Raw genomic sequence first — 19,664 nt, 5'->3', positions numbered from 1 at the left:
TAACTTTGAAAACTATTAAAGCAAAATGCATTTAGCTGAAGAGGACAAAAAGGAAATGTATGTATAATCATTGGATGTTTTTTAAAGTTAATAGGAACAAAAAATGTTGCATGTTCAGTAGGATATTTCCTTTTACATTTAATTCATTAATTTTAAAATTTAATGATATTTTCTATAAATTACACAACTGGTGATGATGATGTCTGCTTGTTTATTTGTATCTCAGTCGAAGTATCCATTAAAGAGCAAAGGGATATAAATCTTAACTTCAAAAGCAGTCATCTCCAAACGATTAAATTGCTTTGTGCCTCCAATCGCTTCGTTAATTATGCTTGGTTTAGCATAAATCGCGAGGTATAAATTAAATATAAAATCATCAAACTAATATCGAAGATTTACTTTACGGTAGAGTTATTATTGATCCGCTTATTCTATGGATTTACATACTGTATAGATAACGTAAGAGTGAAACAGTTTGCCTTATACATAATAAAATATTTGTTTCAAAGTGAAAAAATATACATGGAATTAGGAGCAAACTATCATATTTGGCTAGTAAAAAGGGAAAAAATCGCAACTTGATATACGGCTTGTTTACTATATATAAGCTTACAGAAAGGAAAGATGCCAGGCAAAAAGTTGTTTTTATATTTTCAAACTTCATCTCCAGGAAGTGGTGTCAAGTCTCGAATTTATGAACCACGACTCGACACCAACCTAAATTAGTTTCTGTTATAGCAAACTATCCGCTTGTTCACGGCTCCCGTCTCTTTTCTTGCTTGCTGCACATGGTTAATAGATGAAGTGATATTGTCAGCAAAATATGACTACAGTTATTCGTTATTCGTATCTAATCTTAAACTAATATCTATCAGTCTAAAATAAATGGAGTTGATGCGCACCGAGTAAATCTTTCATAGCAACGAACAATAGATTAATCGATTCAAATTAAAAATGCAGACATTCGTCTAAAGATCTCATTTTAAATTATTTAAATGTATCTCTACGAGAATTAAAGAAAGTAATGCCGATTGTTTAAATTACCTTTTTGTTGAGTGCGACAATTTTCAATTGTTTTCTATAAAACTTTCATTTATCGAGAAGTTTTAACTTAAAAGAAAAAAGAAATTTTTCAATCTTTTTTTTAATAACATTCTTTGAATTGTAAATAAGAAGCGAAAAGCAAAAAAATAATAATAATGAAAAATAAATTTTATTGGAAAGTGAATGAATAAATGAAGAAAAACTGTTCAATATTGCATAACTGCGAAATTAAATACGAAATTTCTTTTCATAGCGGCGCAGTCATTTACATTTTATGTCATAGAAGAGTGACACTATTGTATGGTTGCAAATACCATTAGACGTTTTTGACACCGTTATACATGTATATACGTCAATAAATAAAAAGAAATTCTTTGTAGGATGCCTTGCAGGAATAATCAGACAAGTGTACATTTCTAAAAAATAAATATATCATCACATTTCTTTTTTGTTTTGTCAACATTTGTTTCTTATGTATTATAATAGTTAAACATAACAGATACTTTTCCTCTGTTTTTAATAAAGAAAAAAATGTCCTTATTGCATAGTTCTTTATTAAACTACTAATAAAATGTTAAAGAAAAATATTGCTGTGAAAGTGCATTGATAGCGATATTCCGTATTCTGTATAGAACGCATAAATATTTCGAATAAAATAAAATCGAACGTTAATGTTTTTTCTTTAAAAATAAATTTTGAATTTTATCGATTATTAAAGTAAATGTATAATTCTTATATTAATAAAAACAATTATTTTCGTTGATATTATCAAGATTATATAATTTTATAAGCAGAATTTATTCAATTAAACGATTTAAAACATTATTTTAAGTTTAAAAAACTATATTCAAATTATAATAATTGATTTTACTATAAATATAAATATAGATCTTTTATAATGAATTATAAATTTAATAATACAAAATCATTTATAAGCTTGTATTACATTATTAAATTACATTATCTTATTTGATAAAAATGGATATCAATACGCGTATTTAATAATTAAATAGAAGAAAAATACGGAAACAGTTTTATAAATAAAAAAAAATAAACAAAATTGAATACGTTATTTAAGTCAAAAAGTAAGCTGCTGTGTAAAAAGATTTCTTTTAAAATAAAATTATCTGATCTGAGAAACAGATTGGATAAGAAAAATTCAATCTGTTTTCGTATTCATTAAAAGAGAAAGTTAGTAATGTCGCTTGTTAAGATGTTTACTCCGATACTAAATCAAACAAAATAACAATTTCTGACTGAATAGTTACGAAGAAATTCGAGATCTTTAATTGGTTAATTTAGTTTAATTCCATATTCATATATTGCGATGTATATACGGGTTATTGTAATATTAGATGATATGACAATAATGCGAAGTTGGTAATGTCGAGTAAAACATGATAAAGTTTCATAAAATGTATATTTAAAAAATCTAAAAGATGAAATAAGAGGAATGGAAGAGGAGAAAAGGGTAATTGATGAAAAGAGGCCATTTTTCTTTTCATTAGAAGAGAAGGCTAGTAGATCAACTTTATCCTTAGGCAACGAATCAATCAATAAAACCCATCAGGAGAGAAAGGAGAAGGCATTGTAGATGTACTGAAGTTGCGATCGACCTCTAGCTTTGGCAAGGGACCAAAATGAACGAATGTCATTAGAGCAAGAAGTGAGCCTATTGGTTATTTCTGCTCAAAGTCACTCTCGGTCTTATCAATGATAGCTTGGGTTATTACGAGCCTGAATGAATCTGCCCAATTGGAAAAAATCCAACCTGCAAAAAAGCAAATACAGTAACGCAGCGAATCTCTTTAACTCAGGATTTCTCTCAAGAGAACAAAAGAGAAAGAAAGAATGCAATCGAATGATTCTTATTCCTTTAGGAATATCATTATCATAGGCAGAGTCAGATGAGATTTTATTAAATAAATCATCATTTTTTACAGTAGATATCTTAAACCGAGAAAAAAGAAACGTTATTCTACTTGGAATAAGTCAGAGCATGAAAAATGTAGACATTATATTGAATATAAAAAAAATTCAAGAGTAATGTTATTAGTATTTCAAATTTTATTCGAAACTTAAAATGATTAATGCGCATATTTATACCGTTAGCAATTTGTAATTATGTAGATATAAAATCTTCCTGATATTTTTCCCTCCATTTTTGTTCTTAGCTCTCACTCGAAATTTTTAAATAGAACTTTTAAATTTTAAGTGAAAACGCTCGTATAGATAATATAAACAAATAAGTTACAAACTAAAAATTCGTTAAACCTGACAACCATGAAATCATAAGATAAATTGAAGTTATAAAGTTTTAAAATTTTGTTTGACTTCCATTGTTCGAATGTCGTCGATCGATCAGTTTATCCATCTGTCATTTATAGTTAAGACAACCAGGTATATAGGTGGATTATTTGACAAATTGGGTTAAGGAATCAATCTTCCGCTTTTCTAGTTAACAGGATCAATGCTAGCTTTAATCAAGACACAACACGGCATACATTAAGCCACGCAACCAAAATTCACGCACGGAAATTATAAATCGACGATAACTTTTAATATCGTATACGCAATTTTTCTTGCTCGCCAACCAATAATTATTTGAGCTTAATTTTCCTTGGTAAAATCTCTAATTTTATAATTTATAAAACACGCCCAACAAAGAAAAATAAAAAAAGAAGTATTAATTTAGAAAAAAGTGTTTATCGCGTTGGCTATTACCGAGCCAACAATGATTAATTGAATCATTACAGTCACGTTACAACCTCATGTAATCCAATGTCATGTAACCGGAAGATATTTTTGTCGCCGTATCGTTCTTAAACAGAAAACAAACTTCATCCTTTAATGCCTCGTATCGAAAACAGATAGCCTAAACAGCATCGGCACGACGTCACTAACTTTACTACCTTGCTAGAATAATTGGAAATTGTAGTTTTGGTAATAACCGAATGCTCGGAAATCTCCTTTTATTCCAGTAGAATAAAGGCGAAAGTTTATTTTACTTGACAGTTACGTCTTAAAGATCAATAAAGCTGTAAATCTTAATCAAATCGATATGCTTCTGCCTGTTTCACACTATCTTGGGCATTAATTAAAGAGCAAATATACATATACAGTATAAACAAATACATTAAGAGAGAGGAGATCAGTCATTGACTGAGATTATATTGCTACCGCATAATATTCGCAATAAAATCCCTACTGACCAATAGATATTAATCTCTTTTGGATATTACATTTAATTAAGGAATTTAAAATATACACAAATTGAAAATTGATCAAATATCTTGTTTAAGAGTTTTTTTAAAAGGAAATATCTAATTTAAATTTTAAATTATGATCAATAGTAATTGTTATAAGTAAATTTAAATTGTTTTTGCAAATAAAATTATGTAAAGAATAGTTTTTATAGTTCAGTAAATTGTAAAGAAATGATAATGTAAGATACTTAATTCTTCTAATGGTCTTTTTAAAAATACTATTTACAAATTTGTTCATTCTTGAACAATTCCAATAATTGTTTATCGTGAAATAGTTAATAAAAAATTACTTTCTTCTTTAAAAGCTACATTTTTATGAGAAGTAATTTATTATGAGTGCTTCTTTAAAAATAATTCTTCATAAATTATTTTTTAAGAAGTTATTATTTAAAAATTCTTTGCACAATTATCATTTTTTAACTTCAAGAATTTTTAGTAAGAATCCAATTATATAAAGTTTTTATATATAAATATATTTTTCTGGGAAATCAAGGGAAATTTTTTATAAATTCTAATTTTGAAATGAAATGAGAATTTTTCCAACCAAAATTTTATAAAATTGTTATTTATAAGTAACGATTTTTTAATTTTTTTACGTGCTTATTATTATTATATGTTACTCATTAATATATTTTATAGACTAACTTGTTCAAGAATGATTTCTTTTTATCAATGAAGTAAACTTTTATTGAATAGGACAATACTATTACTATAGTATTGTCCTATTCAATAAATATATCTATATTCTTACGTTTGATTCGTGTTCGCAGCAATCATTTTTATGAGATTACTCAAAAAATAACTCTTTTAAAAGCTTTTTGATAAAAAGCAATTTTTGTAAAAGTTAATGTTCAAAAACAATTTCAAGAAATTGTTGTTAAAAATACATTTTTATAAGAGTTTTTTTCTAAAGATACATTCATAATTTGGATGCTAACTCATTATTCTTATTTTTTTAAAAGATTTCTACTACTAACCAGTGCATTATATGACATTGTCAATCATAAAAATTTTTTATAACAATGTTAATCAAGCATAATTGTTATTTTCTAGTAAGTAATTCTTGTTTAATTAAATTACTCGAGAATAATTATTTTATAGCTCGAGTTAATATTTACAAATGGCCACATAAAAATAATTTTGCTGAAGTAAATATTGTAGTAACAGTTTTGTATACTTTTCAAGATAAACTATTACAAATTCTTTAATTATTCGAGAAAATCGATGTAATATTTTTTGTACAGAAGTAAAATNGTTAAAAAAAGATATCAATTTTTTCCAAAGTCTTCTATATTTTTTATTACAGATACAAATAGTACAATTGTTCATACAAGAAGAGAATTGACGATACCTTTATAGTAAGGTATAGCCGATTGTATATTGAATAACACGAAACACTTGACATTATTCGAAGGGTCGAGTACAAAAATACCTTTTGTGATACTAAGAATTAATCAGCACGTTTAGGCTACTCTTGCCTAGACAAAGGCCACTAGGATAAAAACCGATTGACACATATTTTTGTTTTTTTTTTAATATATATATATATATATGTATATTTCCATGGCACGATTTTTCGATTCCGAGAGTTAATATTCACATTTGAACAATAGCGATACTAAAGTTCTAAAATGATACTTTGTAATCTTAAATAATCTTATTTTTATTTGTTTTCCATTTATACTCGTGTGGACATTCGCTCCGAAGGCAAAAATCTTGGACTGTTCTTGATAACATAGAACGCGAAGTTATCTGGGGCTGACATCACTTAAACTTTTACCATTGAATAAATATTCATGGTCGGAAGCTGCGGGTCTGGGAAGGAGTTCCTGCAGCTGAGGATCAGGTAGAGCATCTTTTATAGGATCTCTAAACACATCACCGTTTTCCATGATATAATAAAGTTTGTTTCCTAGCCCATGATGTGTACGAGTCTGTAAACCAACCGTACCTTCAGAGACCGTAACTATTGAAATTTCGTCTCTTTGAGGATAGTATGATATACTACTGCTCCTTCTTAGTAAACAATGCTTGCTTCCTATTCTGTATTTACGACACTTATAAAATGCAAAAGATGTTACGATACCAATCACAAGAACGAGACTAGCTGATGCTACCGAAGACGTGACTATGACTGTTGTAGCATTGTCCCACCAATGGTTGGAAGATGGAGGACGAGATATATGGTTAGCTAACAATCGCGAAGACATGTGTTTATTTGAAATCAGTTCTTTCTCTGTTTGACTGGTAGTAATTGTACTGTTTTCGACTGTAGTCGTGTGCGTTGAATTATCCCGATTGATTTTTATCAATTCCGTTATGTTTTGGCTTGGATTTTCTGAAATTGACTCCGTGATTTCTGTTCCGATTACGCTTTCTGTTATATTAGAAGGTTGGGTCATTTCCAAAAAGATGTGCGATTTTTGATAGAGGGTGGTGTTGGCAGAAGTGTCGATAAATTTGGAGGGAGACGTTGTAGAACTGATTTCTGAAATAGTGGTTTGTTCTGTTATTGACGTGGTCAATTGTTCGATGTTGACGGGTGCGTTTACATCGTCTCCAGTTAACATCATTATCGGTTTGAACTGAAGATTAGGAGGGGAGGAACATCTTATGCTATAACTTCTATAAAACTGAAGGTTAGATTTCTGGATCCAATGAGAAAGCCACAGTATCTGTTTGTCACAGATCCAATTGTTTCCACTCATTTTAATTACTTTGAGATTTGGAAAAAATGAAGGAAAATCTGGCCGAAGATAAATTAGCTTATTATGCATTATATTTAATTCTCTAAGATTACGTAAACCATGCAAAAGACGAGTAGAGTTGATAATTTGAAGAGCAAAATCAGAACTATCGTACACTTCAAGCATCTGCAGGTTTTTCAGATGATCGAATAACGATTCATCAAATTTTATGCTTGTTGACATTCGAGAGAGTTGGAGCGTTTTCAAACTACTTAGACCTTCAAAACAATGAGCTTCCATTATTTTTATACTATTTTGAGACAAATCCAACATTTCTAGTTGAGTTAAATTAGCGAAAACGCCGTTTGTAAGATTCTCGATTTGATTTGCCTGAAGATCCAGACTTTTTAGACTTAATAAATCACAAAAAGCGCAAAAGGACAATTCCCTTATTTTATTTCTCTGTAAAAACAATTGTTCTAAATTCACTAAGCCTTTAAAACTATAGCTGTGAATTGCTAAAAGTTCATTTTCCTCCATGTAAAGAGCTTGGAGACTCGGAGGCAAATTATCAGGCACTCGATTCAAGTGATTTCCATTCAACCATAATCTCATCAGATATTCCTGTCGACCAAGTGCATCCGGCTCGATTTCTCTGATTAAATTATCATCCAGTACTAAAAGTCCTAGGTATGGATAGCTATCAAAATCTCCAGCACTAATACGAGTAAGATTATTTTTGGCAAGACGCAGATCTCGAACAAATTTGGTGAGACTCTGCGGTATACGCTCCAAACCCATATGAGATATGTCAATGTATTGTAGTCTAGATCCAAAGAAATCAAGGCGCGATAAAGTTGTTAGAGGATTATTACTGAGTATCAGATGAGCAAGATTGGTCAAATATTGAAAAGAACCGACTTCGATATACGAAATCTGATTTGAATCAAGGTTGAGGTACTGAACTTTAATGAGCCCGGAGAAACTCTTTGCACTCACCTGAGAAATGTTATTGAGGCGAAGATTTAACTGTTCGACACTCGATAATTGCAAAAAAGACTCGTCTACATTCACCAAACAATTAGAAGATAAATCTAGATAACGTAATTTCTGTAAACCGTCGAAAGTTGAATTTGTGATATTTTCGAGAAAATTCTGGCATAATTCTAGCCGACGAAGATTTTGAAGATCGGAAAAAGTACCATTTTCTATTAATTTCGTCTGCGTTTGTTGAAGTTTCAGTTCGTGTAATTTTACTAAACCGTATAACTGTTCGGCCGACAAACTAGGAATGATATAGTTCCTCAGTTCTAATCTGATAGCAGTTCTGGGCACTTTAGGTAATGATTTGAACATTCCATCTCCTATACAGCTAACAAATTCACCTGTCGAATCGCAATAACATGAGCTGGAACAGGTAACTTTTGTACACGATGCAATGGGCGAGTTCAACAGCCAACACGTGGAAATCAATATGGCTGTTGACATAAATGAAATATGTAAGGAATTCATCATACGAAAAACTCGCAGATATCTGCATGATTTCATTTCATCTGTAGCGTTTGAAACTACGGATGAACGACGATCTTCATTTTTATGTATGCGTAACGAATTAGCAGCCAATAAGCAGCCGCTCCACTTTTTAGAGAGGTGTTTGGCGTAGTCGAATTTTATTGACTGCAGACTTTTTTCTGAAATTAAAGTTTCCATCAAGTTCATTTTTGAATTGCACTATTCTGGAAAATGATTAAGAGCCATAAGTGATTATTGGATAGCATTTTCTGATTAATGTAAAAATTCTTTAAATGTTCATAACATCTTTATTGAGAAAACATCAAACATTCCCAAGTAATTTTGAAGATCCATACGATGTCCGAGCTTTAATCCGGAGACGTCTCGATTAGAAACATTGAGCTACTTCGGGTGTCGTAGATTCCTTCTTTAATTTTACTACCCGACCGATTTCCTAGATCTGACACTCTTGGGAGCTTTAAGTTCCGCTTCTAACACGCAAGGGAAAAGGAACTTTCCTGTTAGATTGCCCTCACTTCCGGGCTAATTTCCAATAAACTTCTGTATCTAGAAGACTGATATTGGTGTATATGTGACTTTCAGAATGTAGTAGAATTGATGTTCCATCTGTACACTGCAATAGAAAGAACGGTTATTGTTTGACACATAATCATCAGTTAACTCATAAAAACTAACTATAAACCATTTAAAACTTTTCTAACTATTTTCGATATAAGTTTACAAGATAAAGTAGAAAATAAAAATATAAGTTTCTTAAGTAATTTTAATAATTTACTCCGTTGTAAATGTCTATTTTATTGAATTTTATTTTTATCTGACTACTTACATGATTAATTGTTGTTTATTTATATTTCAATATAAGTAAATACGGTTTGTTTTCTAGTTTAGAAAGATGAATTATAATACAAATGTTGTTAGGAAAATCTTAAATGTGTTATTATTTTTTATTTAGTTATAGTTATTTTTTTTCTATTCTTTCTTCTAGAATTTTTGCTTTTCGGTTTATTTTCCTTTATAATCTTATAATCGTCTTTGCATGACGGTCTCGTGTTGACATTAATAATTTCACTTTTTTTTATCTGACTGGTTGCTTTTCTGGCATCAGTCCATTTATTTAACATCAGTATAAAAATCCACTGAATAAGAGAATTTAATTCAAAATGTTTAAAAGTGTCCCAAAAAACTTTTTAAATATTTANGATTTACGTAAAAATTGCTAATTTAATATTACAATTTCTTCTAAATAATTTAGGTTTTTTTAAAAAATTAACTGTTCTAAAAGTTTAGACATTCATTTTCCATTCAGTAACTATTAATTAAAAATCTTACCATGCTGAAGGCATAAATTTTAAATGTTAAATTCATGAATAAACTCAATTATTACTTATAAATAATTTAATATTTTATAATTTTATTAAGCAATTTTTATTGTAATTTTAGAATGAATAAAATTTAAGGTATTTTCATTATATATTTATTCGTCAAAATCTAAGATCATCATTTGCACTCCTCCTTAGTATAAATCGAAATTTTGTGTTTAAAATCGCCAATTAAGAAAAGATAACTTATGAAATTCTTAATGACATAGCGATATTGTACTCGATGGAAACGACTTTATCGACAATTTTCATGAGGAGTTCGTGTCGATCCGACAATTCTTCCTCCCCTTACATCTAATGGAGAGAAGAAAGAGGGAGCACTCATTCGATTTTACCACTAGATAATAAATGCAAACTCCTAAGATTATATTATATTCCTCGAACTTTTTTCAACTGCAAATTAAAACAAAGATAGATGCCCGTAATTCTTATGCTTGATAAAAAAAAGAAGAGAAAAAAATGTAGCGAAGGAGGGGGGAAAATATACTGACGATACGTTTGAGTGCTTTCTATCGGATTAGAGGACGACAAGAGTTGCATCAGATAAATTCGAAAGAAAATCTGGAAGCGATGTTGCTACAAAGAAAAGTAAATTCTCAGAAGTGGATTTCACTTCTATACTTTAAATAAAAACCAAAACTAATTAACTATTCCAGCTGTATTTATAGGCTTATTTTGAAATTGCTAATGAGCTACGTTTAAATTTCTTACTTCAGTTATTCTTAAATTTATTTACAAAGAAAAGACATAAAAATGTCATAGCAATAATGCTCTAACAAAATATAAAAATGTATAAATTTAAATTGTTTTTTCTCCTCTCTTCTATGACAAGAATTTGCTGTTTTCTTTTCCTAGTCAGTCACGAGCTGTACTGTACGTGAAAACCTGTAGTCGACGATCTTCCAAATATCTCATTTACATCTAAAAATAGTTCCTTTGTGTAACAGAAAGAATGGTAAACTGTTTTGGCGACTTTGTGTCCCATTTCTTCACGAAAATACTCGTTTTGATGGACGTTATATATGAATATGTCCGAACGATATGGGCATTCACATCACATACTCTCTTATCTATATTTATTTTTCTGGTCGTTTAACCCGCTAAAACTTTATTATTATTAAACTGCAAATAACAAGCGATTCTACTGATGAGCGTATTAATCACCGTAATTTATTCTAGGAGATGTTACAAATTCGAAAAAGTCACTGTGTAAATTATAAAAATAATTATTACTTTATTAACACCGAAAATATATTAACTGGTGTTGCTAAATTAACAGATTTAAATGCAGATCATGCCATCTATTGAACACACTGAATACTAATAGCGTGTTTTCTATTGACTTTCGAACCTAATTTAGTTTATAATGGGTCGAGAATCACAATAACTGTGATTGTGCAGAACTTTATGAGTAAAACAATAATAAATTAAATGATGAGACAATCAAGTTTTTTAGGTAAATATATTTTGTAAAATTATAATATTTATTTAACGTTATAATTTTTATTTTTAAATCCATAGAGGATCAAAGTTGACAATCGTTTCCTTATCGTAAACTGTTTTATCTGGCTTTGTTTCTCAATATTGTCTCATAGAAATAGATCAATATTGCAACAATATCTGCAAATTCGCTACTAAATTGCATCGTATAATTATATCGTGTAATGAAATTAAATGTCTATACCGAAATGGTTAAGTAATTTAATGTACGAAATATAAAATATATAGATTCCGTATAAACTTACACTTACACAAAGAAGCTTATCTCTTCGAAATATAATAGAGCAAAATAAAGGATCGCTCTACTTATAGCTGTAAAGGTAATAACTGTCAATTCGATAACGTTACAGCAAGTAATGATCATTTAAATGATAGTTAGATTGAATTAACAATGGCAGCTATAGGTTCGAGTAATGGTTTCCAGATAGAGAAGGAATCCAATCAAATTAAATTAGCCATAAGTTATACAGTGATCCATTGTACTTAATACAAATTAATGCTTCGAGGATTGTTGTTAATAGAAAGAACAGGATGGTAAATATCAAAAACAACAGTTGATATTGATGTTGATTGAATAAACTTTGATCGAATTTGTTTTAGGAGGACAGCTGCCATTTATAGGTCCTTAAAAGAAGTATAGAATTTTTCCATTGTTAACTAAACATTAAAGTTACTTCAAAATGCATCTCAATTACGAAGTTTTATGTTTAAATTACTTCTGATAAACGCTTTTTATTATAAAAATTTATAAATTAACGATATAAAGTTCGTTATAAAGGTATCTACATAAACTTTCGTAAATTTACTCGTCTAGCTAAAATGCTTGATTACCTCTAGCAAATTTTTAGATAATGAATATAATCTTTCCTTGCATATTTCTCTCTATTAATTGCCGTTTGTATAGTTATAAAAGTTTATTATATAAAGTTTCAGCTTGTAAATCTAATTGCTGTTTATTTTCCATGCAAATCTTTTTAATATGCATGGTATTTTGTATGAGATTATTCTTTACAAATCCGATAAGATTATCTGGATTATAAAAGGGAAATAGACTGTAATTAACTATTATCGTCTTAAGCGGATTATGGTATTAAAGCATAAAATCTGTTAAAATATAAGAATGGAGCGAATTAAAAATAACGTTTTGAATAAATAAAATTTATTAAATTTTTTTAATAAATGAGAATTTCCACTTGAATTTTAACAAGTTTTAAAAACTTTTTAAATATTAAATCTTAAAAAAACAATCATTAAATTTTAATTATTTTATTCCTCATATTCTCATTAATTATATTTTAATTAATGAAGTAAATTCTTTACAAGAAAAAAAAACAAATAATTAAACAATAATCTTGTAGCTATTATTAGCTATATATACTTTTTTAAAGAAAACTAAATTAAACAATGAAAGAAAATTAACAGCAAAATCGTTATTTAATATATTAAAAATAAATATTAACAAAAAATTGTAATTTATATCCGAGAGAATGGGGAAAAATGGAGTTTTTGAAGTTATCTCTCTTTGTAGTATTGTTTGTAATTAATATGTCGCACGGAGCTAAGGAGCGTATTTATGTGAGCTGTTATGGTGGTGAAAAACATAAGAGTTAATGAATATCGATTTCTTGTAAAGTTGAGAAGGAGCTTCTATTATCTGGAGAGAGATTAATATTCAACATTGACCAGCTTTATGAAGGTTGTAGGAACAGGTGGCTGGAAGTAGAGCGTCTTGGTTATGTTATTTTGAAAGCTACAACATACTTATATAAGGCTCGTTCAATTATCGGTAAAGCACCGAAAATAGAGTATTACGACCAGATAGAAGTATGTGATTTCCTTCGCAATTTCTCTACATATACACGCGGGATCATCTTTGATATCTTTCTCAACTTTTGTTAAGTTTCGATCGATAAATAATGAGTACATTGGAAGAATACTTGCTGACTTTAAAATCGATGAAAAGTGTCATTTAAATTCATAAGTTCGGTCCTATGCAATCATCTTTCAGGTGTAGATTCGGCCCTTATGTGAAGAAGAATGTATTTTATGTACGCTACTGATAATATTGTATACCCTGATAATAGTATATAAATCGAATATTGTACGCTTTTAAAATACAAGCGTACTCTTAGATCAAAATTATTGTCGTGTTTACAACGATCGCTAAGAAAATTTTACTTTTCGATTTAATTTGTTGAAACTTAAATGGGTCTTAAAGTTAATAGCGATAAATTAAGAAATGATCATCATTAAATCTTACGATCTGGCTCATTATCTGGTATACAGTTTAAATAATGTATTATGTACAAAACCTAACGATTTGTAGTAAATTTTATCGGGATTAAAAATGCTAATTAAAGTTTGTTGCGGCTATTATTAATTATTTAAAGCTCTAATTAAATATATAACTGGATATTACTTTAGCAAATATCGTAAAAATAGTTTTACAGATTTTGCGGATGAGTGAAAATATCAATTAAATTTAAAAGTTTTAATCGAGAAAAGTAAAATTAAATTTAAGAGTGACAACCTGGAAATAAGCTCGTTTAAACGACAACAGATAAATTAGAATGCTTCGAATACTTTTAAAATATTTTAAAGACAATCAAGTTAGAAGAAAAAAAAGTATTTTAGTCCATTGTAGAAAAAAATTTCAAGCTTCATCTTAGTTAAAATTCATCTTAAAAAATTGGATTTATCTATTATGACGCAAGTGTTGTCAGTTGTTAATCAATGCAATCGAGATTGTAAATTGGATTAATAATGTTTAATTGGATATTTATTAATTAATTTCTGTATCAATAAATTTCTTAAGAATTATTTTTTTCTTTTTTCTGCAAGAGGAGGGGAAAAAACTGGAGTCTGACTTTAACAACGAAAGAAATGGCTTAAAACGAAAGTGTTGAAGCATGAAATTATGCAACTTCTTTTAATTTGTTTTTACGCTGTGATTAGATTAAATATGGAAAAAGTTGTGTTTAATGAATAAATTAATATTTCTGGCATTGATCAAGATAAAGGAATGTACAATTGGGAATGACTGCATTTATAGATTTTGCCCACCTATTCCCCATTGACATCATCACAAAGAACTTCTTGAAAATATCAGGTCCATATGGGAGGGACTATTGTCCAATTTTCCATCTCCTACGGCATAATATCCCAACTTCACTATCTTCAGAAAATAGATACATTTGAAAAATGCTTGAGAAAAATCGATAACTCTATAACATAAAAGCTTTTAAAAGAACAGTCGCCGTTTTCAGTTTGAAAAGGAAAGAAATCGTTCGGTAAAAAAAGAATAAATCGGTAAAATATTATTATAAAAACATAAGTTAAAGTATAAATCAGAAATTACATAAAACATTATATAAACTTAGCCTAGATATAAGTTACTATTGAAATAATAGTTTTGGATCAATATCGATGTCATTCTTACTCCCACGAGAAATCAGTTTGTATAACTTTTTTCTCTTCTTTTTTTTGGCTGTTACTGTACATTTTACGCTTCACTTTCTAGATTATCGATGTGATCGAAACATCAACTAAAAAATCTCTATTATTAAAAAAATAAGATATTCCGAACCAGCGTAACTTTTGACGTAATAAAATTCAATAATATCGACATTCCCTAAGATCTTTACTTAGAAACAATAATATCGATCAAAATCACTAAATTAGGAACAAACACTTGCTTGACTAATTTCGTAATTAATGGTTTTAAGCTCTAAATTTTGCCCAAATTTGAAATGAATTAATGAAAGTTTTGCGTAAATTTAACTAACATTTACGAAAAAAAAATTCGAATGGTAGTACGGTTATTTAATATTTTGACGTATTATTCATATTTTTTAATTAATTAAATATCTTTAAAACAAAAAAAAGTTGTTTTTAGTTATTATATAAACACTTTTCTCTCCCCTTCAATATCTCAATGGCTAATTCAATAAAGAATTTCCAGGTATTTTCTTATCGAGAAGAAAGCGGAATAGTTTAGAGGCGATATGATATAATTATCATAATCGTGTATACTTTAATAGAGAAAATATATGCAAAAGCATCGAAGATGGATCAGCGTAAAAGAGCATGTAATTCAGTGATGCACGAAGTAGAGCTGTGTAAGTAGAAATGGCTTGTTGTTGGGATCTCGAATAAATGGGATAGATAAAGTATGATGAATGATCGTCTAGATATCACAAGCAAATATTTAGTATTTTGAAAAATCTAAAAGGGATTATAAAGTTTTCTAAAATGTGTCTGTAGATGCAGCTGTGCAATATGACATTTGTGTAGAGCTATTTATCACACTTTATTCGTCTAGGTATCTTATTCCATGAATAGTATAAACTTGCTGGCATTCTTTATATTTATTTGTGTAGTGTCCGCATCAAAAGAATTTATATTTATATTCATAGAATTGATATATACATGTGATGAATATTTATTTATATTCATACGTACTGTACCTATGTTTATTCCGACGTAGAGATATTTTTGTTTAATTAAATAAAATATATGCAAATTAGAAATTTTAAATTATATTATCTCTATTGTTTTTGTATTTTTTTATTGTATTTTTATAAGCTTTAATAATAATGTAACTTGTATAAAGAAATTTAAAATTGAAAATTTCAACCAAATTCAACATTTGCCTTTAACTTTATAGACTTGCATAAACGAAATCGTATAGTCGATATGTGTGTTGAAATATCAAGTTAAGCATTAAACAAATTCAGTAAGCATAATGTTGGAGTAAAATAAGCTTAGAATAATGGATACATTCCAGTCAGTTATTGAAAAATTATACAGCAAAGATCAAAAGAAAAAGGATAAAAAATCTAAAATTTTCTAAATATCATATGAGGCTTGAAAGAAAATGTAATAAGTTTCCTTAAAAAAATAAAATAAAATAAAAATAATAATAATAATGTAGGGATATATTATATATAAAAAGGATTTTTCTTTTTCAATTAAAGATAGATACAATTTTTTATGAGTCATTACATAAACTATATATATTTTTTTGTTTTAAATAAGAAGTTTCTCTTCTGAGATTGGTTTTTATTTTCAATTATTGACCGTAACGGGATTTTTTCTCTCAAATATGGTTTTTCCAATCTCATGTAAAATAATATCTGACAAAAACTCTATATTTGTAGCTAGTATAAAACTAAAATATTATGCATTGTTAATATTTCAAATCTCTTCTTTTTAATACTGGAACAATCATTAGCATACGATCACTTTGAATTATTTAATTAGTTACTATTTATTAATTTATTAGTTATATATATATATAAACTGTATATATATATATATAATGGTGTTATCGCTGTTTAATGAAATAGATTTATGTGAAATATAATTAGAAATGGGATAAAAATTTTAATGAGACCTCTGAACAACGGCCGTTTTTTACGTTCCCGTCAGTGGTCGTTGTTCAGAGGTTTGACTGTATATGGTTGAAACTATAATAAATTGACACTAATTACTAATATAAATCATATTATTTATAATTAACAGCTAAAAATTATTTTAAAAAATTATAATTGATTAAATATAAAATGTTCTTTTACTGTTATTAATCAGGATAAATATTTATTACTTTCATCTCGATATTTTGATAGAGAAAACTATTGATCTAAATATCAGAATATCGATTTTTGCTGTCTTTTTCTTAAAATATTGATTCAAAGTTAATACAGTAATATCCGTTGAAAAACAAAACAGTTAGGCTTTCTCGTGCTTTTTTACATGCGAATTTAATAAATATAAAGAAAAATTGTTTTTTTAAAAGAACAGTCGCCGTTTTCAGTTTGAAAAGGAAAGAAATCGTTCGGTAAAAAAAGAATAAATCGGTAAAATATTATTATAAAAACATAAGTTAAAGTATAAATCAGAAATTACATAAAACATTATATAAACTTAGCCTAGATATAAGTTACTATTGAAATAATAGTTTTGGATCAATATCGATGTCATTCTTACTCCCACGAGAAATCAGTTTGTATAACTTTTTTCTCTTCTTTTTTTTGGCTGTTACTGTACATTTTACGCTTCACTTTCTAGATTATCGATGTGATCGAAACATCAACTAAAAAATCTCTATTATTAAAAAAATAAGATATTCCGAACCAGCGTAACTTTTGACGTAATAAAATTCAATAATATCGACATTCCCTAAGATCTTTACTTAGAAACAATAATATCGATCAAAATCACTAAATTAGGAACAAACACTTGCTTGACTAATTTCGTAATTAATGGTTTTAAGCTCTAAATTTTGCCCAAATTTGAAATGAATTAATGAAAGTTTTGCGTAAATTTAACTAACATTTACGAAAAAAAAATTCGAATGGTAGTACGGTTATTTAATATTTTGACGTATTATTCATATTTTTTAATTAATTAAATATCTTTAAAACAAAAAAAAGTTGTTTTTAGTTATTATATAAACACTTTTCTCTCCCCTTCAATATCTCAATGGCTAATTCAATAAAGAATTTCCAGGTATTTTCTTATCGAGAAGAAAGCGGAATAGTTTAGAGGCGATATGATATAATTATCATAATCGTGTATACTTTAATAGAGAAAATATATGCAAAAGCATCGAAGATGGATCAGCGTAAAAGAGCATGTAATTCAGTGATGCACGAAGTAGAGCTGTGTAAGTAGAAATGGCTTGTTGTTGGGATCTCGAATAAATGGGATAGATAAAGTATGATGAATGATCGTCTAGATATCACAAGCAAATATTTAGTATTTTGAAAAATCTAAAAGGGATTATAAAGTTTTCTAAAATGTGTCTGTAGATGCAGCTGTGCAATATGACATTTGTGTAGAGCTATTTATCACACTTTATTCGTCTAGGTATCTTATTCCATGAATAGTATAAACTTGCTGGCATTCTTTATATTTATTTGTGTAGTGTCCGCATCAAAAGAATTTATATTTATATTCATAGAATTGATATATACATGTGATGAATATTTATTTATATTCATACGTACTGTACCTATGTTTATTCCGACGTAGAGATATTTTTGTTTAATTAAATAAAATATATGCAAATTAGAAATTTTAAATTATATTATCTCTATTGTTTTTGTATTTTTTTATTGTATTTTTATAAGCTTTAATAATAATGTAACTTGTATAAAGAAATTTAAAATTGAAAATTTCAACCAAATTCAACATTTGCCTTTAACTTTATAGACTTGCATAAACGAAATCGTATAGTCGATATGTGTGTTGAAATATCAAGTTAAGCATTAAACAAATTCAGTAAGCATAATGTTGGAGTAAAATAAGCTTAGAATAATGGATACATTCCAGTCAGTTATTGAAAAATTATACAGCAAAGATCAAAAGAAAAAGGATAAAAAATCTAAAATTTTCTAAATATCATATGAGGCTTGAAAGAAAATGTAATAAGTTTCCTTAAAAAAATAAAATAAAATAAAAATAATAATAATAATGTAGGGATATATTATATATAAAAAGGATTTTTCTTTTTCAATTAAAGATAGATACAATTTTTTATGAGTCATTACATAAACTATATATATTTTTTTGTTTTAAATAAGAAGTTTCTCTTCTGAGATTGGTTTTTATTTTCAATTATTGACCGTAACGGGATTTTTTCTCTCAAATATGGTTTTTCCAATCTCATGTAAAATAATATCTGACAAAAACTCTATATTTGTAGCTAGTATAAAACTAAAATATTATGCATTGTTAATATTTCAAATCTCTTCTTTTTAATACTGGAACAATCATTAGCATACGATCACTTTGAATTATTTAATTAGTTACTATTTATTAATTTATTAGTTATATATATATATAAACTGTATATATATATATATAATGGTGTTATCGCTGTTTAATGAAATAGATTTATGTGAAATATAATTAGAAATGGGATAAAAATTTTAATGAGACCTCTGAACAACGGCCGTTTTTTACGTTCCCGTCAGTGGTCGTTGTTCAGAGGTTTGACTGTATATGGTTGAAACTATAATAAATTGACACTAATTACTAATATAAATCATATTATTTATAATTAACAGCTAAAAATTATTTTAAAAAATTATAATTGATTAAATATAAAATGTTCTTTTACTGTTATTAATCAGGATAAATATTTATTACTTTCATCTCGATATTTTGATAGAGAAAACTATTGATCTAAATATCAGAATATCGATTTTTGCTGTCTTTTTCTTAAAATATTGATTCAAAGTTAATACAGT

The 19,664-nt window shown here is 27.8% G+C and overlaps 1 protein-coding gene and 1 long non-coding RNA gene across 3 annotated transcripts in view; one reads left to right on the top strand and one right to left on the bottom strand.

Annotated features, from left to right (window-relative positions):
• The window catches only part of LOC111626336, a 33,483-nt gene that overhangs the window by 9,709 nt on the left and 4,110 nt on the right, over positions 1–19,664 (top strand). The gene's annotated exons all lie outside the window — the stretch shown is intronic.
• LOC111626324 (slit homolog 3 protein-like) overlaps positions 5,971–19,664 on the bottom strand; it is a 34,744-nt gene continuing 21,050 nt past the window's right edge. For both annotated transcript variants that reach the window (XM_023369649.1, XM_023369656.1), the window contains exon 2: positions 5,971–9,143. In XM_023369649.1, coding sequence (XP_023225417.1) covers positions 6,059–8,716 — 2,658 coding nt within the window. In that variant the 5' untranslated portion in view covers positions 8,717–9,143 and the 3' untranslated portion in view covers positions 5,971–6,058. The remainder of the gene's footprint in view (positions 9,144–19,664) is intronic.

Source organism: Centruroides sculpturatus, unplaced genomic scaffold (genome assembly GCF_000671375.1).
Source record: "Centruroides sculpturatus isolate CEXI.00-Female unplaced genomic scaffold, Cexi_2.0 scaffold22, whole genome shotgun sequence".
Taxonomy (NCBI): domain Eukaryota; kingdom Metazoa; phylum Arthropoda; class Arachnida; order Scorpiones; family Buthidae; genus Centruroides; species Centruroides sculpturatus.
Note: the sequence above shows the minus strand (reverse complement) of the source record. Positions and strands in the feature narration are given on the sequence as shown.